Source organism: Hesperophylax consimilis, chromosome 6, assembly GCF_061612785.1.
Source record: "Hesperophylax consimilis isolate HC1 chromosome 6, BYU_Hcon_1.0, whole genome shotgun sequence".
Classification (NCBI taxonomy): domain Eukaryota; kingdom Metazoa; phylum Arthropoda; class Insecta; order Trichoptera; family Limnephilidae; genus Hesperophylax; species Hesperophylax consimilis.
Genome location: NC_142841.1, coordinates 25,929,191 through 25,947,589, shown reverse-complemented (window position 1 = coordinate 25,947,589; position 18,399 = coordinate 25,929,191). Strand labels below are relative to the sequence as shown.

General features: G+C 35.4%; 1 protein-coding gene across 1 annotated transcript in view; it reads right to left on the bottom strand.

The window, feature by feature from the left end:
- The window catches only part of LOC149423132 (terminal nucleotidyltransferase 5C), a 61,463-nt gene extending 43,424 nt beyond the window's left edge, over nucleotides 1–18,039 (bottom strand). Inside the window, exons 1-2 of the mRNA XM_089632497.1 lie at nucleotides 17,808–18,039; nucleotides 16,038–16,506 (exon numbers count right to left, since the gene is read on the bottom strand). Of these exons, the coding sequence (XP_089488623.1) occupies nucleotides 16,038–16,337 (300 nt within the window). The 5' untranslated portion in view covers nucleotides 16,338–16,506; nucleotides 17,808–18,039. The remainder of the gene's footprint in view (nucleotides 1–16,037; nucleotides 16,507–17,807) is intronic.
- Between the last annotated feature and the right edge of the window lie 360 nt (nucleotides 18,040–18,399).

Sequence of the window (18,399 nt, the reverse complement as noted above, 5' to 3'; positions counted from 1 at the left end):
TCTCAATTGAGTTGGCAGATAATTTTTTTGAAATATCTACTTTTAAAATATTGTACTTAATGTGTTTGTTTATTTAATAAATAAAAAAAATATCACAATAAGTCGGTAACACCCTGGTGTAAGACCACCATTCAGAATTGAAACGTTGCTCCAAATGGCTTTAGCCGTGTTTAGTGACTAGATCTGAATAGCCAGGTACTTCCCCACTTACCTTCAGCCTCACAACATCCCCCAATTGGGGATGCCATAGTCTCACTGGCTCCAGACGGGAGCAGTTGGGACTCTTGTGAGGTATTCACTATAAAAAATAAAAAAAACACGCTGTATTCAAACTGTTTTGGTTCACCAAATACAGGACAAATCTATTCTTTTGTTCCACAATTTTTAGTAAATAAGTGTGGAATCAAGAAAACGTTGCGCTGGTGTGAATTTGAGTTTCATACGCTTTAGGTACGTTAAGTAAATTTGCGACTGTTTGTGGAAGTCGCAAGAGTTGCAAGACCGAAAAACAATAGTCCAAAACATGCAACCGTGAAGAATAATAAGAAAAGTTTCTTGAATTGCGCTTTGCGAGGACCTATAGTAAAATGTAAAAAAAAGGATTTTTTTAATAAATTTAAGGTCAACCGTTCTATCTGCAGATGTCTTCGTTTTTTAGGGGTTTTGAAATAATAAAAAAAAATCACTCCGGCCCAGTGCAGGTCTTATTATGGGACAGAACATAGATTCAGCATATATTATTTCTGACTGAGTATAAGAGGAAAATGGAACATGAGCATAGTACTAAGTACACAAAGAATAAAGGCATGCTTGTACAAAAATGTAACAACAAATAAGGATAGCGAACCCGAGAATGCCAAAATATTCAACACATTATCTAAAAATATGAATTACCAATTACATTCGGATATATGCTGAAAAAGAGATTATATCATTGTTATTATTCGATACAATATGTATATTTAGTACCACAATAAAAATAATCTGTATATTTATGATATTATATGTATATTTAGTTGTATATTTCCTTTGTAATAATAAATATATAAATATACAACTAAATATATTTATATATGTTGTTGTATATTTAAATATACAACTAAATATATTTAGTTGTATATTTATATATTTAGTTGTATATTTCCTTTGTAATCAATTATTCTCTTGACAAACCGCTTAATTGCAGTTTAATTAACAGGGTAGTACTTTTGAAGAATAATCATTCAGGCTGCGTATGTTTGTGCTCGCAAAACTTGTTTGTTCTTATTAGTTCCAGGAGTGTTTAGAGTGGTTTGAATGGTAGCAGAAGTCGGGGACGCCCAAGGAATACTTAACGCAATATCTCTGCACCGGAATGAGATACGGAGTCGAATTACACTCAATGTAATGTAGTTTTTTAACAGTTACATTGTGGTATACAGTAGTGAATTGTGGAAGAAGTCAGAGACGCCCTACAAAAACATTAGCAAATGCTAAGCATTGCGAAATCCACTAGAGAATAAATAAATAAAATAATATTTATTTTCAATCCATTATTACATTCTCCAATAAAGGTGGAGAAAGACAGAAGTTAACCAATTTATTGTAACTCGTTGGTTTCCAATTAAAATGATAATTATACAGGGGATGTTTTGGGATTAATTGCCTAATAAAGCAACTAACCTATTTTAGACCATTCGCCCAAATTCGGAAAACCGAAAAAACATAATGCCAGTGTTATAAAAATATGTTGTACCGTTCCGTGGGTTGTAATTTTTATGGCGAATTTTATTACCTACATTAAAAAACACTACCTTATTATAATTATTATGTACTCAGATACTGTCACGTTGTCACGTGACGCGCGGTATTATGTTCGTAATGGGATGGAAGAAAAGGCGGAAGTAATCGATTCATGAACGAAACGTTAATACATAATATTATTATCTTGTTATGTCCTGTCAGATTAGTTGACTTGTCAACTGTCAAGTTCACCGCAGCGACACGGCTCGTAACTACAACGTCTTCAACTCACAGAGCACAGTGCCACGTGGATGGATATGGATGCAGCCGGCGCATCCGTCAAACTGAAGATCGAAGATTGCGTGTGGGAAAGAACAGTACATGAATTATATCACAATACCTGACATGTAGCACAGTGTATGATGTATAGTACAGTACATGACTAGTAGTAGTATACATGACATGAAACACAGTGTACGACATGACATGTAGCACAGTGTATAACAGGTAGTACAGTACATGACTAGTAGTAGTATACATGACATGAAACACAGTGTACGACATGACATGTAGCACAGTGTATAACAGGTAGTACAGTACATGACTAGTAGTAGTATACATGACATGAAACACAGTGTACGACATGACATGTAGCACAGTGTATAACAGGTAGTACAGTACATGACTAGTAGTAGTATACATGACATGAAACACAGTGTACGACATGTAGTACTGTATACGACATGTCGCACAGTGTATAACAGGTAGTACAGTACATGACTAGTAGTTGTTTACATGACGTGAAACAGAGTCTATGACATGTAGTATAGTATACGAAATGTAGTACATACAGTACATGACTTATATCACACTATACGAGTATGACATGTAGCACAGTAAACGACATGTAGCACAGTAGATGAGATGAAGCACAATACATGACATGTAGCACAATGTATGATGTACAGTACAGTAACAATTATTTTACAAGCAATAATTATTAGCCTGAAACACTCATCCACATTGAAAAATCTCCTGATAAAAGATACATGACGCCAACGGGTAATTATTGCTTGTAAAATAATTGTTACCCTTTGTGCTATGCATAAAAAATCTTGTCTTAAACATTAGTTTACCAAAAAAATAATAATTAATATTTGACAAGTTCTAGTATCTTCACCAAAAAATGTAGACAATTTGCCTCGACGCCATCTAGTGAGAGAGTTAGCACTTACAATGCCTTTTTCAAATAAAATAACGTTGGTTGTTTCAGGTGAAAAAAAATGTAACAAGCAGTAATTGTTGAATGAAACACTAGTATATATTGAATTATTTCGCGAATAAGAGATAAGCCGCCATAGCTCAGTGGTCAGAGCTGTCGACCGGAAATCTAAAGTACACGGGTTCAAGTCTCGTTGGCGTCATGTATCTTTTATTAGGAGATTTTTCAATGTGGATGAGTGTTTCAGGCTAATAATTATTGCTTGTAAAATAATTGTTACCCTTTGTGCTATGCATAAAAAATCTTGTCTTACACATTAGTTTACCAAAAAAATAATAATACAGTACAGTACATGACTAGTAGTAGTGTACATTACATGAATCACAGTGTATGACATGTAGTACAGTATACGACATGTGGCAAAGTGTATAACAGGTAGTACAGTACGTGACTAGTAGTAATGTACATGACATGAAACACAGTGTATTACATGTATTACAGTATACGAAATGTAGCACAGTGGATAACAGGTAGTACAGTACATGACATGAGGTCAGTACATGACATGAGGTCAGTACATGACATTTAGTACAGTACATGACACGTAGAACAGTATATGACAGTACATGCACATGACATACACTCAGTCAACTCTGTAGTTCATACAGTACACGGCATGTAATCAGTACATTACGTGACATGTAGTCAGTTTAGCCTGTATCGTGCAGACAGTTGACTCTGTAGTACAGTAGACATGTAGTCAGTTAACTCTGTGGTAGTAGTTCCTCAAGTAGTCGGGATAGTACCGGAACGGTTTAAAAGTTACGCTGCCAAAGTTCGCTATCGTAAATATTCAATTATGTTAATATTCACGTTGATAAAACTACGAACAGAACTTATTATCCAGCCATTTATAGCCATGGAGAGAGGTTGTAGATATAAATCAAATCGTAATAGAGATATAAACAATAGAGACATAAACATTATTCACATACCATCAGAGAAATATTCTTTTATGAACCTCTTGTATTTGGTTAGCAACTGAAAATATCAACCTTGGATAATACGCTATTGTAATTATTGCATAGTCTGTTCAGGCAAGAATTGTGCTTAGAGTTCGTTTTGCTTTGATCAACCCTGAACAGGACACAATAACAATATAGCTAAAACAACCTCCACCAAGGCCTGGATACTTAATCAAGTTGGACAACTATTTACACAAGAACCTCACATGTAATTGGTACGAGTATATAATTAAAACGTTTTAAAATGTTTTAGGTTAGAAATTAAATTCAAAATAGACCCGGACAATCATTCAATCAACTGTAATTCAACAGTCGTTCGATATTCAGTTATTCACAGACCCCGTGCCTAGTATTCCTCAATCTCACGTAATTTTTTTTTTTTATTATTTATTGAGTTAGTTTATACATTTGAATATAAACTAATATAAACAAGATCATATTTAATTTTGTAATTTTACATATTTTTACAATAAATATAACATTTCTTTTTAAATACATTCATTCTTCCTTCATTCTTCAGACTTTCAGGCATTTCATCATACATTTTTAGTCCTTTGTACATTAGGCAGTTCTGTGATTTTGTTTTTTTCATATGTGGCAATCTAATCCTATTTACATTTCTGGTTTCGTAATTATGAACATCTCTATTAAAAACAATTTCATCCTTAAAATATTTTGGCATTTGGTTGTTCATGATTTTATGTACAAAAATTAACACATTAAATAATAGTCTCTTTTTTATAGAAATCCAATTTAGCTGTTCTCTCATTTGATCTATGCTTGCGTATTTTCCTTTTCCTAGTATACATCTCATAGCTCTATTCTGTATAACATCTAGCTTGTTCAAGTTTCCTTCATTGGCCAAATACAACACAGTAGAGCAATAATCTAAATGTGGAGCAACTATAGTTTTATAAATCAGCTCTGTAGTGTTTCCATTTAGTTTATTTCTTAATCTTCTAAGAAAATTGACTTTTTTAGATACCTTTTTTAGCACATATTCAAAATTTGCTGCGAAAGTTAGTTTTGAATCTAGTATCACACCCAGGTACTTAATTTCATTTACTTTTTCAATTTTTTCGCCATTAATTGTCAATTTTAACTCTGTGTTATGTGTTTTGTTGCCTATTTCCATATATTTTGTTTTGTTGACATTCAGTTTTAATTTGTTTAATTTCAGCCATTTCGCTATATTTTGTAGGTCTTCATTTAATTTATTGATTGCATCTATGTATTCTTCACATGAAATATAGATTAATGTATCGTCTGCAAATAATCTAATTTTGCAATGTTTTATGGTTTTAATTATATCATTAATGTAAATAATGAATAGAATTGGGCCTAATACCGACCCTTGTGGAACACCGAGGTAATGCCACAGAACACTGCAATATAGGTGCGTGCGCGTCCAGTGTCAACTGCTATTTTCCGACTTACATCCTCTCTCTCGACCCATGTATACATTAAGTGTAACTTTCTCACTCAAGTTTTTAAAATATAAAAAAATCATTTAAAAGGATGATTGTTATTTTTGTCTACTTCTATTTACTAAGAAAAATATTGTAATTTTATGTTTCGAGATGTTTTAATATTTGTTAAGAAAAGTTATTTTTAAAAGAATTAATTAGAAAAAGAACAAATTAGACCCAAGTATAGGTACCGTGTACGTAGTTGAAAATATGTATACCAGGTGTTTATTATACATATAGCAGGTTCTCATATAAATATCTGGCCAACTTTATTTAGTACCCTGGCTTAGGTTGAAGTGGATTCAATTTAGACCCATAGAGCTACAATTATAGGCACCACTGCGTACTAATATGTAGTAGAAACTTGTTCTAGCGATAAGCGGTGCGCGTAGACCTGTTTCGGTAGTTTTAGTTAGAGCGTTGGGAGAGTTGGATGTTAGTTGGAGGTCAAAAAGCCAAACCTATTTTTTCGCTTCATGTCTCATCTAAATATAATACATCAATGTATAGCCCAGATAACCGGCGCCCGGCAACTCCGTTGTGGCCGCCAGTCGCTACAGCTTAGGTTTATATTATCAATGCGTTATTTTATTACATTTTGCATTAAAAAAAACGATAACGTCTCTTGAATCGCTTGTTGCTGAGCACTTTTATCAAACTTAATGACAAATAGCTGATAGTTGGGTTGGTAGTGGTGTATAGCAGACTATTATAATATTATATTATTGAAACTAACAACCAACAAGCGTAGCCTGCATACTTCTAAATTGTAACCTGCCAGTATAAAGGGCGTAGACGATACGCCCAGGGATGCTGCTAGACCAGTGATACTCAACCTTTTTCTTCTACGGGCCACATTCATATGTTTGTAAAGCTACGCGGGCCGCAACACTATTGCCAAGCTTGATTCCCCCTTTTATTATTCGAAATCCATGGGGGGGGGGTATTATATCAAGTAGATATATAAAGATAAGTTCAACTTTGAACTGTCAAAAATTTATGTGTTGCCACGAGAAAAATTATTTGCGCGCATATTTGTCTGTCAAATCTTTGTTTTTTAGAGATAGATCTAGCGTGTGCAGTTATGGTGTGCAGTAGCAACACTCTTATACCATATTATATTATATAGATAGTATATTATACTTATACTATCCTCTTCGAGTTTCAATGTCTGTACGTCAAAGTCGCAATTAATCTCTAATTAACGTGATATAGAATGCCAGATTTTGTAAATCATGTTCCTGATATAAAATGTATTGAGGGCCGCACAAAATAGCTCGGCGGGCCGCAGGTTGAGTATGACTGTGCTAGACCATGCCCACTGCCCATTGCCCACATATTGTAGTAGAAAAAAAAATATGTTTTCTTGACAAACCCTTGGATAATTATAATTTTCCCGACCTGATGACTGCATTGGGTAGCTATATTGATTAGTACTAGCTGAATATAGAAGATAGATAACCCTGCCGTTGCCATGGCTTTAGGCAGTTTTTCAAAATATAATGTAGACAGTGACCTTAAACTTGTTTTTAAGATCAAGTGTCCAAAATTTCACCAATCGCGGAATAAAACTATAAATTTGTATAAAAATCAAACACACGCTGCAATACTTATGACAATCCGACATCCGTACAAGTGGATACATGATACTTCAGTAATTATGTTCTCTTTTTGCATGAAGTAATAATATTAGTTTCTAGTAGATGATTTAATCAAACATCCGATTGTTGATTCACGATGATCAACCTAACGTCGATTGCAAAACGATACACATATATAATTTGAATATATGTGTATATGGTAATTATCTAATTAAAGTACATTCGTCAACGTGATTAGTAAGAAGAGCAATGGTAATAATAGGCAATTAGAAAAGTAAATTAGTGCCATTTTTACACTGTATCTAGTAATTAAACAATAACTGCAACTACTGGCATCACACAGGTTGAAACAGAATTGCATTTATAGCGTGCGTATCTGTTTTGCAGGGCTTCGTAGTATAAATATGGGTGCCTAATTAAATGTGGTACCAATTATTGTAAATTTTCCGTGTTTGTATAAAGTAAAAGATAGGAATTTTTCAGGTAAAACACCTGACTATTCATGAAAATGTGTTCTAGAAAACACCATCTGATACCCCGGGTTAACGTAATGCAATCAGCCTTCAAAGAGTCGACTTTATTAGTTGCATAGCAAAGAACAACTATTAATTTCAAATAGGCTGCTTTCATCAAATCACAGCGTTACACTAAGACGAAAGACTTCAACTCTAGCCTCTAACGTCTAGCAACAAAGGCTGGGTTGAACAGAATATGGTATTCTGAACTAAGTGTACTGAAAGCCTTCAACTCTAACCACTATAACCCCAAATGGCTCTCGCCTATATAACCTATAACCTCCAGCACTGAGCGTATGGTGCAAAAGCTGGTTTGAACAGAAAATGGTCTTCTGAATTAAGTGTACTAATAGCCTTCAACTCTAACCTCTATAGCTCCTAATGGCTCTCGCCTATATATCCTATAACCTACAGTACTGAGCGCATGGTGTAAAGGCTGGTTTGAACAGAACATGGTCTTCTGAATTAAGTGTACTAATAGCCTTCAACTCTAACCTCTATAGTCCCTAATGGCTCTCGCCTATATATCCTATAACCTACAGTACTGAGCGCATGGTGTAAAGGCTGGTTTGAACAAAATATGGTTTTCTGAATTAAGTGTAGGTACTAAAAGCCTTCAACTCTAACCTCTATAGCCCCTAATGGCTCTCGCCTATAATATATCCTATAACCTACAGCACTGAGCGCATGGTGTAAAGGCTGGTTTGAACAAAATATGGTTTTCTGAATTAAGTGTACTAGAAGCCTTCAACTCTAACCTCTATAGCCCCTAATGGCTCTCGCCTATATATCCTATAACCTACAGTACTGAGCGCATGGTGTAAAGGCTGGTTTGAACAAAATATGGTTTTCTGAATTAAGTGTACTAAAAGCCTTCAACTCTAACCTCTATAGTCCCTAATGGCTCTCGCCGTGTAATGTAATGGTGCAAAATCTAAAAGGTCGAACAGAATATGGTATTCTGAACTAAGTGTACTGAATCTCTAACCCTAGCCTTTAAGATATCTAAATGGAAGGCATTTCTAGTGTGTATTGTATATTCAGTGTATGTAACATAGATAGTTAACAGCTGAGCTCTCAGCGGCAGGATAAAACCTACCGTGAAGAAAAAAATGTAGTTAGGTTTAACGTTGATTAATTAATAGCAGTGGAAATTTTGTTGAAAATTCAGATACTTTCAGAGACTTTTTTGTGAACTCTCCAAGTGTTGTTGTCACTTGAAAAGATGGCCGGATTTCATTTGACAGAAGGTGATCAGGACGAAATAAACATTATTATTCATTATTTTTACCTTTTAGCAAGGAAAATATGTTAGAAGCTTTTCACTTCCAACACGTAATAGAATATAGAGCAAAAAAACTTGTGGATTTAACGCGAAAATATTTGACAATACTTGAATTTATTATTGATATTCATTAATTTGAACTCAATTAGAAATCACTTTGTGTATTTGTATCCACCAGTACTTGATAGTGAGAAGATCATCACTCAACCTAACAGGCTGGAAATTTGATATATAAACAACATAAAAGGACACGGTATCTATAATTGTAGTTCGATAAAACCCTATATCAATACGATATTTTCGAAATCCATCATTTATGTGTTAGCGATATTTGCGAGCACGGTCGGAATATGATTCCGACACACGGTAGACAAACGCCGGTGCTTTTAGCGTGGCCTCCAAGGTGTTGGATAAGCTGCCAATATACACATCTTTTTATAACAATGTCGTTCGTTATGCTAAATAACTATGCTTATTAATGAATGCAGATGAACTCGTGAAGTTCTTAAAATTGAAAGAAATCGTATACACAATCCATAGACTTAATTAATTTACCTAAGACCAGATCAATTGATTCCGTTCCAGCTTGGAGAAACAAAAGTTGTTAATTATGACTATGACTAAAGACCTCATTGACTAATTATCTACCTTCTTAGCGTCAAAAAATACATACGGACTACCAATGACTGCGCAACCGTACTCGGGAGAGATATTGATATAAAATAGTTGGAGGATAAGTCTATCGATACGATATTGTTAAATTATTGATTTTATCATCTTAGACTCCCAGGAAAGCAAATTTTTGCAACAGTTTAAGACTATAATAGCGGCTTTGTAACTTTTGGGTGTACTAGAGTACTAATATAAAAAATATTACTATCGATGTTGTAGCCGAAAACGAAATTTTTTTTTTTGAAATTTGGTTTTATGTACTTATAACGATTTTCAGGAAATCAGTGCAGTGCACTGCAAAAATCGAAATTAGCAACTTAGCACACATACTAAAAAATTACGATCCGCAACAGGTAGGTAGGTACCTACTTGTATATTTATTATACATCGATATTTTTTATATACTTCGGTATCAAATCCACTTTGAATGTATTTTTAACCTGTAGGAACAAGTAGGTACCTACTAGTATATTTATTATACATAGATATTTTTTATATACTTCGGTATCGAATCCCCTTTGAATGTATTTTTAACCTGTAGGAACAAGTAGGTACCTACTAGTATATTTATTATACAAAGATATTTTTTATATACTTCGGTATCGAATCCCCTTTGCATTTATTTTTAACCCGTGAACAAGTATTATTGTTATCTATTTAATGATTGTTTGAATGCGAACACGAAACACGGTGAACAGCATGTAGAAAGGCAATTATTGTAATCGGATAAAGGGGACAATCGCGTTGCTTTCTTGTTATTGAGGTGATATATAGCCGAATATTTAAACAACTTAATTATTTAATGATAGCAATATCGATTCTTTATCAAATCCAAAACAAGTTCCAAAAATAAATAAATTCTAGGCCCGACAAGGGGTGACCTCCGTCGCAGTATCTACACTCCTTTGCTTTACAACTCCGGTCAGCGCTCTTACCTCCCCCTCCCTCCCACTCTCTTTATTAATTTATTTTATAAAAAACAATTATATTAATTAAATTAATATAATAATTAAAATCAAAGTTTAATTTCCAGCCACATTGCATGAGATGTGCAATGAAATGTTTTTTCCTTGTAGGCATATGACAAACAATAGAATAATAATTATTAGTAAAACATTAATTCATTTGGGAGGCGGGTTTTGGTACCGTCAATTTATTGGATATACTGTCATAGGTCACCCCAAGAGGTTCACTGCGTTTGGTTATCTCTCTCCAACTCGTCTCTCGAGCCATCGCCTTGCGTCGCAGCGGGAGGAAAATATTTATTCGTCGCGTTACTCCTGGACGCACTGATCCTTAGATTCCTACCAACCCCTTATACATTTTTCCTTCCCAGAACTTCCTATCCTTCCTTTTCTCATAAATACCATCCATACAGTATCCAATAGATGAGATAGGCCCTGAGGAAAATAATTTTCCTCGTAGGGTTAATGTAAAAATAAAATAAAATAAATAAGGTGGGATTTGTTCCTGAATTCCTCATTAATCAACATTATAGAACAAATAAAAATAAAATAGACAAATAATTGGTACTTGCGCACATTACATAAAAAAATCAACATCAAATGAAAAATTGAATTAAAGGTAAAAATAAACATAAAAATGGAGTCGCAGTGTATTCCGTGTATTACGTGTTTCGTTTTCTTGAGTCTAAAAGTTGAAATTTTTTTAGGACAAATTTGAAAAAAATCAATCGCTAGGAGGATAATTTCAGCTGTATATTATATTTTTAAATGCGTCCAATTTAAAATTTTTGATCGAAAAAGTAATTATTGGATTTCTATATATGATGTAGATTCACCAGTTGTACTATTCCCGCTGGTACTATGATTTTTCCGGACACCGTGTATTATATTGATACAAAATATTATAAATTTCTAATTAAATTTTAATATGGAATAAATGAAAATATCAACAGAGCTGAATTCGTTTCCGAGCCCATGTAATTTTTAGACTGGGGAATAAATGGAACAGTTTGTTATCGATTAATTAAAAAAGAACAACTTTATATTGATTTAATAAACGTAACGTTATCAATTTTGTTAAGTCAGGTGCATCCATTGAGCCATTAATTAATGCATGTACAAATAACACGTCTCACGTGGTATTTTCATTAAATTAATATAATTAATTTGTTCAATGGGTATGGAGTAGGGACAGTTTGAAAATGACGAAACTTAAAATTTTGTATTGAATTCTATCAATTTTTAATTTCTGTGCTTTAAAGTATGGGGGACAAATTATGGAATTGTATTCTTTAATCACATCTTACTAAGGCAGTGAAGATAATCAAGAATGTCTTATTAGTTGTTAGTTGTCGGGTGATGTGTCTTATCTTCACAATTGATACATTGAGACAACAATCTACTAGGTAAAAACCAGCAACGACAGAGCAACCTGTAAGTGCTAGGAGATAGGATCTAGGTGCCATTAGGTGCAGGTAGGTGGGTGTGCACAGTGCACACGTTACCAGTACAATGTACGACGGGAAGTGTCCGGAATGCTGATGACGAACCCGCATGCGCTGGAAGAAACTGTCACGAAGTCAACAGGGAAAACTAACCAACTAACTCAGAAACGGGAAAGTGGCTTTTCGGGTGTTGAACTTTATTGTCGAACTGTTCTACCTTCATTCGATGAACTCTCTCACGAACTTGCGCCGATACTGTAGCCTATACCTACAGTGTTTTAGTAATTGATTCCAATACTAATGATTATTTATCTAACGAACCACGACACGTGTTGCATGCGATGTTCCACCGAGGTAATACCAGTTTTATATGAAAAGAAAGTGTGCATAATATCGCCATTATTTCATGTTAATACACTTATGTGACAAGTGCCAAGACACCGTCCACGCGAAATCTCCAGTGTCCCCCATACGGTACATATTCAGTGTTCAGCGGCGTCTTGTTTCGTGTTGCCCACGACTCGCCGTGATTAATATGCATTAACTTGTTAGAGAGGTTGATGGCGCCGAATGACGTCACGCGGCGCCCACGCTCAGAGACGTCTTCCCTCCTGTCAGCCCCCAGCCAACCTATATACCTACTCTGCTGTAAACGACATACTATGTACTATTTCTAATTATAAAACGATTCCCAGAGTGACATTAAATAAACAGCCATCCGGCAATCTATCACCTCCTATTAGTTGCTTCTGAATTATGTACATTATGAATGTGTCGGATAGTGCCTACGTACTATTAAAATACTAACATAATAAATATTATGATCAATGGATGTACAATCTACCCTTATTATATTATAGCCTTGTTTTAGTAATGAACTTGTTAACTTAAGGCGATGCCATAAGTAGTAATGCAAAATCATGTTTTTTTGGTTTGAAAATTCGGTCGTCTAGAAATGTTTCAGATGCTTTAAATAAATACTGCGAGTAGAATACATTTTGGCCTTTGAAATAATCGAGTTTTTTTTTAGATAAGTCTTTTACTAAGTCCAGAAAAAAATAATGTATAAGGCCTATGAAAACTGCTTCAAAGTTCAAAATCTCCTACTTACGAACCCATTTTCGGTTATGATTTTATTGTATAATGTGGAAAATTAAGTTATTTATAAAATGATTGCAAAATAATTAAATATTTATGCCTGAACATCCACAAAATAAAATAAAAGGCACTTTTTGGCCATGTTTTTTTCTTGCATAAATCAAAACAGGCGGATGGTGTTAAGCAGGAATTTAAACCTTATCGCCATCTACGTAAGGGTTGTTATTGATAGCGGCTCAATTTAAAATATTACACGACGTAGTGCATCGCCTTAACAAACACCGCGCTTGTGTTTTATCAATTTAATAAGAATAGTTTCTACAACTGAAGTTAATTAATCTGTCGTATATTCATGTATGTAGGGTCATGGTCGATAAAGGACATTCCATTCTTTTTCCATGCATTTCCATGGATTTTAAGGATCATTTTTCCATATCCTTACAAGAATAGGTACTACACGCGACAATCCTTACATATAGAATACAGCCTAATGTAAAGTTAGGTCAGTCGACAAACACGCGTTGGATTTTATAACAGACGGGGATATAGGCGTGCGTATAAACACGCGAGCCAAGCTGCCAAGCTGAACCACGATTTATGGGAAATGAACTGTGCAACTTGCCGTTGTTTCGTTCCTTTCCCGTAATTTGTGGCTCGGCTCGCACGTTTTTTCTCGGGTCCATACGGAGCATAATATCATCATATGATGTGCATTACATGTGAAATTTGGTTCAACGAACTCAAATTTGATTTGAATTTAAGTGTCATTTTCAAAATTAGAAATGATTATTTGAAGAATTTACACATAATCAGATAATTATTTAATTTTAATAAATAAGATTTCGTGATTTTCAAGAACTGTGCTTTTCCCATTTGAAAGAAAGTATTATTGTCAACGAAACATTATCATTATAATGAATTTGCTCGCATAGTGTTAGAGATAAATTACTTTTCCGGGATGATGTCACTTCCCAGTCCTCCAACTATACCCATCCGAAAAATCACATCGATCGGTCACTTCGTTGAGACGTGAAAAAAGATTTTCTTTCACATCTTTGGAAATGTTATTAAACAAGGGTATAATTTTTATCGTATTATTCTGAATTCACTTAAACAAAACCAATTAAAAAAAAAATACTTTCGCATAAATAATATTATATTTAGGATCATGATAATTATATAAGTTACAAAGTAAATTAACATTTATTTATTTTTAAAAAGCATGGTTTCTGCGGCTAATATTTAACAAATACTTTCGCTTCACAAACCTTATAATTTAACACCCCGTGATTTTCACGGTTCTGCGCTAGCAACATTATAATATGTATATGATGGATATCAACTAATTACAATGACAACTGATGATGGCACTACCACTACCACTATACTGTCGTAGCTCGTAGCAGGCAAGCATGCTACGAGCTGCTTGGCTGCTTGCGTAGTAGTTAGTACTCACTTAAAACTCCTCTCTCAATACTTTTTGTTGTTGTGAGGTGTATTGTAGATTCAACATAATATTTCCAGGTAGTTTACCTTAATTTGAGCAGAAGTATTTAGACAGCATCTAAATGTAATGAATGTACTGAATCTTCATTATTATACGACTGTCCACAAAGCTATGGTTTATCTGAGTTTTATTCTCAATAAAATATTTTAGAGGAAGCTACAAGCCAAAAATGTGTATATTCTTGATATACCTTATATTGTAGCCAATAGGCATTAAAATGGCTTGACAAACGGAATCTAGAAACGTTCGATTTCCATCACAAAAGTGGTTTTTATTTATATTGTAAACAATTTTGTAAGAAAGCTAAAAAGTTAATCAAGTGACACTGTCACAGATAATTTTTAGCTATAATACTGTATTTTTGTTGTTTCCTTTATGCGTTCATACATTTCTATTAAATATATATGTATTTTTAGTACTTAACATTTATATTTGTATTCTACTCGAGCGAAACGATAGAAAAACTACTAATAAATACTAGATATCTTCAAACCTAATGCAAATATGAGTGCACTATGAAGTACTTAATTATGCTATTAAAATAACCCTATGAGTCATCGTTTGGGAATAACTAACATAAAGACATTCAGTCAAATTTAAACATTACACTAATTGGGGAAACTTTGCTGGGGTAATAACCATTAATAATTTTTAATATTTTACTTAGAAATCAATTAAGAAATCAGTAAATGAAATTAAAATACCTACCTAGAAATAATATAAATGTATCGTCTGTAAGTGGGCTACCCACAGTTTGATAATGCCTTCAGAGGGCGAAACAGCTGTCACGCGTAATAATAATTACACAGCAGAACTTGTTTAAAAATAAACTGTTTTTATAAACCCAATAATAATATTATTGTATATATAAAAAATAAAAAAAATAAAATGGAGTTCTACAAATTAAACTTAATAACAATAAATAAAAAAAAAAAAAAAAAAAAAACTTTCAATTTATCTAGAGCATATTTTTTGGTATTCATAATGTACACCAATTCGTTATGAAAATTAATCAAAATAGTGATTTGGCATTAAGCTTCTCCTTTGTGAAATATTCCTATGCTTCCGTTTTATTTTTTAAAATATTTAAATTGCACCTATTGATAATTATTTAAATGCTAAAATCGGTATATTCCTACCTAAGCAACCTTTCAATCCGGGTGTTTTTTCGTCTTTGAAAGCAAGGTGACCAAATAAGGCTTCAATTATATTAATGGAAAGATGTTATCGCATAATTCGTTGCCTATCAAAAACGCACGATGCATATAATACGTTTTTACGTGATATCGCTAAAGAGTCCACCTGTTCAGAGCCAATTCATATTGATATTGCCTTTTGGAACAATGTTAATGCACTACATTTATTCTATTTGATTTAAATTCTATATAATGCGATCTATATGACATTATTTATATCTCGCGACGTCTGGACTCCATACAAGTATTCCGAATCCAGGATGATGTTCCCTAACCCTTGAATAAAGTCAACAGGTAACCGGAATAATCACTCACCTGAAGCTGCTCGCTGGGGTGGAACTCTTTAGCGGCATTGTCCAGCTTGGAGGCGGTGACGGGACGCTGGGGGCGCGGGGCCCTCGGGCTGCGGCCCCGCGGGGGCAGCACGTCATAGTAGGCCACAGCGTCGTTGGCCGACACCACGGGGCATTCCTCCCCGCTGGTGCTACTGCTGGTGCTGGTACTAGAGCTGGTAGTACTGCTGATGCTGCTGGTGTCGCTGCAGCACTCTTCGCGTTCCACGCCGAGAGCCTTCTCCAGTCTGCTCACTGCGGACTCTTGCACGACCGCACTCATCTTAGTGGCTTAATGAAATGGATTGCACTGGAGCACACTTGTCACAGGTTCACGTATCGACATGGACTAGTGGCGACCTGGTGCACGCTGCTAGCCCGGTCGGTGTCAGCACTCTCCGGTCTGCAGTCTGCAGTTTGCTGGGAATGCGATGGCCTGATGCAACGCCGCTCTGTAAGCATAATTTTGCCCCATTTACTTAATTGCTTATTTGCATCGATAATAAACGCTTATGTAAGCAAATTCATTAAAAATAAACTGGTTAAAGCACACGGGGGAAACAATGTAATCTCAAATTTGTTTGGTATTTATTTACGTGTTATATTAACGTTTGTGTCTTTATTGAATTGTGATTGGAGTAATCTTTAAGTAAACGATAGAGGTGTTCTTTTTCTTAGTATTGTGGTGAATTGGCGGAGGTCATAGTGTGATCCTGAGGTTATTCAGTTGACGGGATAATGTATGTATTAATTAGAAAACGTTTAAGTCTACAGTAAAAAATGTCTCCGATACAATATGCTCAAAGTTTGACTAGTACCTGAGAGAATATTGAGAAGGATAGTTTGCGCATACCTTCATTACATCAGAACACTTTGAGAATAAATAAAATAAAATAAATATAAAAAAGAAACTTGTACATAGATCGGTCAGTTAGGCACTGAATTGTGTATCTTAGTAAGCAAGCCTTCCTCCTGTTCCTTTAACTATTACCTTATACTTAGTACCTACCTACCTAGCAACTCGCAACTATCGACTAGCAACTATAACCTACTAACTAATAACTATGTAGTACCAAACTAACCCGGGGAACTGACGACTAGCTTAGTGCCCTCCTCGTTGATGAGTGGGAATTGTTAGAATACACCTTAAAATACCAGATTAGGCATTGTTCAATTTAATTATCAGAGTTCCTCTTTTGGTATATCTGTAAATTCCACAGCAATGAGTAAATTTTATATGCTATCGCATAAGAACAAATAATTAAGATTATCGCTGATTATAAAATTATTTTCAATTTGTTTGGTCAATTATTCACGTGAGTTTTTTTTAATTGGTTGAAATGTTCGATAGGAAAATGAAGGGACTCTGGGATAGTGCGCATATGGATCCTCGATAAGGGGGGCCGGGCAGTCGGGGGGCGGGGGCCGGGGGTACAGAGTACGGGGGCAGGGAGCACGAAGGCAGGCGGCACTGAAACACTTGTCCAAGAGTCACCACTTCACCACCGTGAGCCTCCAGAGGGGCTCGCGCAATAAACTCTACTCTACCATATGTTGACGGGATAACAGTCCACCCTGACTTCCCGAAGCTGTCACAGTCTCCAGGGGTTAAGAAAGTTCAAGTATTAAAGTTCGGGAAACGATAACCGCGTTAAATAACGGCTAAATTAGTTATTTTCACTGAAAAAAAAGACTATCGCGCGTTGTAAACAAAGGCATAAGTTCAACATATGTTTGCGAGAAAACAACGTACAGTATTGGGATCTTGGCCTCTGATAGGCCGGCCGCCTTGGGGGCTGTGGGAGGTCGGGGCTGCGTGCCTCGGGTGCTCCGGGGGCAGGACTCGAGGTTCAGGGGCTGAGTAGCTCGCGGGGCTGCGCTGTACGCTATACAATGTGTGCACGGTGCGCAGTGTACCGACTAACCGAGAAGCGCTTCGACTGCGAACTGCGACTGCGGTGCCGTCAGCCGTTACTCCGACCGCTGAATCGCGACTCTCGCCGCCGCCAGCGCTGCGCGGGAAACCCCGGAACTTTTCCATTTCCCGCCACCGCCGCCGCTCTGCGACGTCACATTGTGTTTCTGATAACAAACTAATAAAAGTGCGCCGTTCTAAATTTCTTTAAATTTGGTACGCTTCGATATTGGCATGTTATAACTTCCCACCTGCCCGCAAACATACTTATTTACATTCCGACCGGCCCGCAGAACTTACTAACTACATCTACGTATTCATTATATACTAGCAATCAATAAAGAAAACATATAAATGAAGTTCCTGCCTACCTAATAGTACCTACCTTGTGTGTATGTACTAAGTAGGTACTTATGGAACTGCCGTTTGC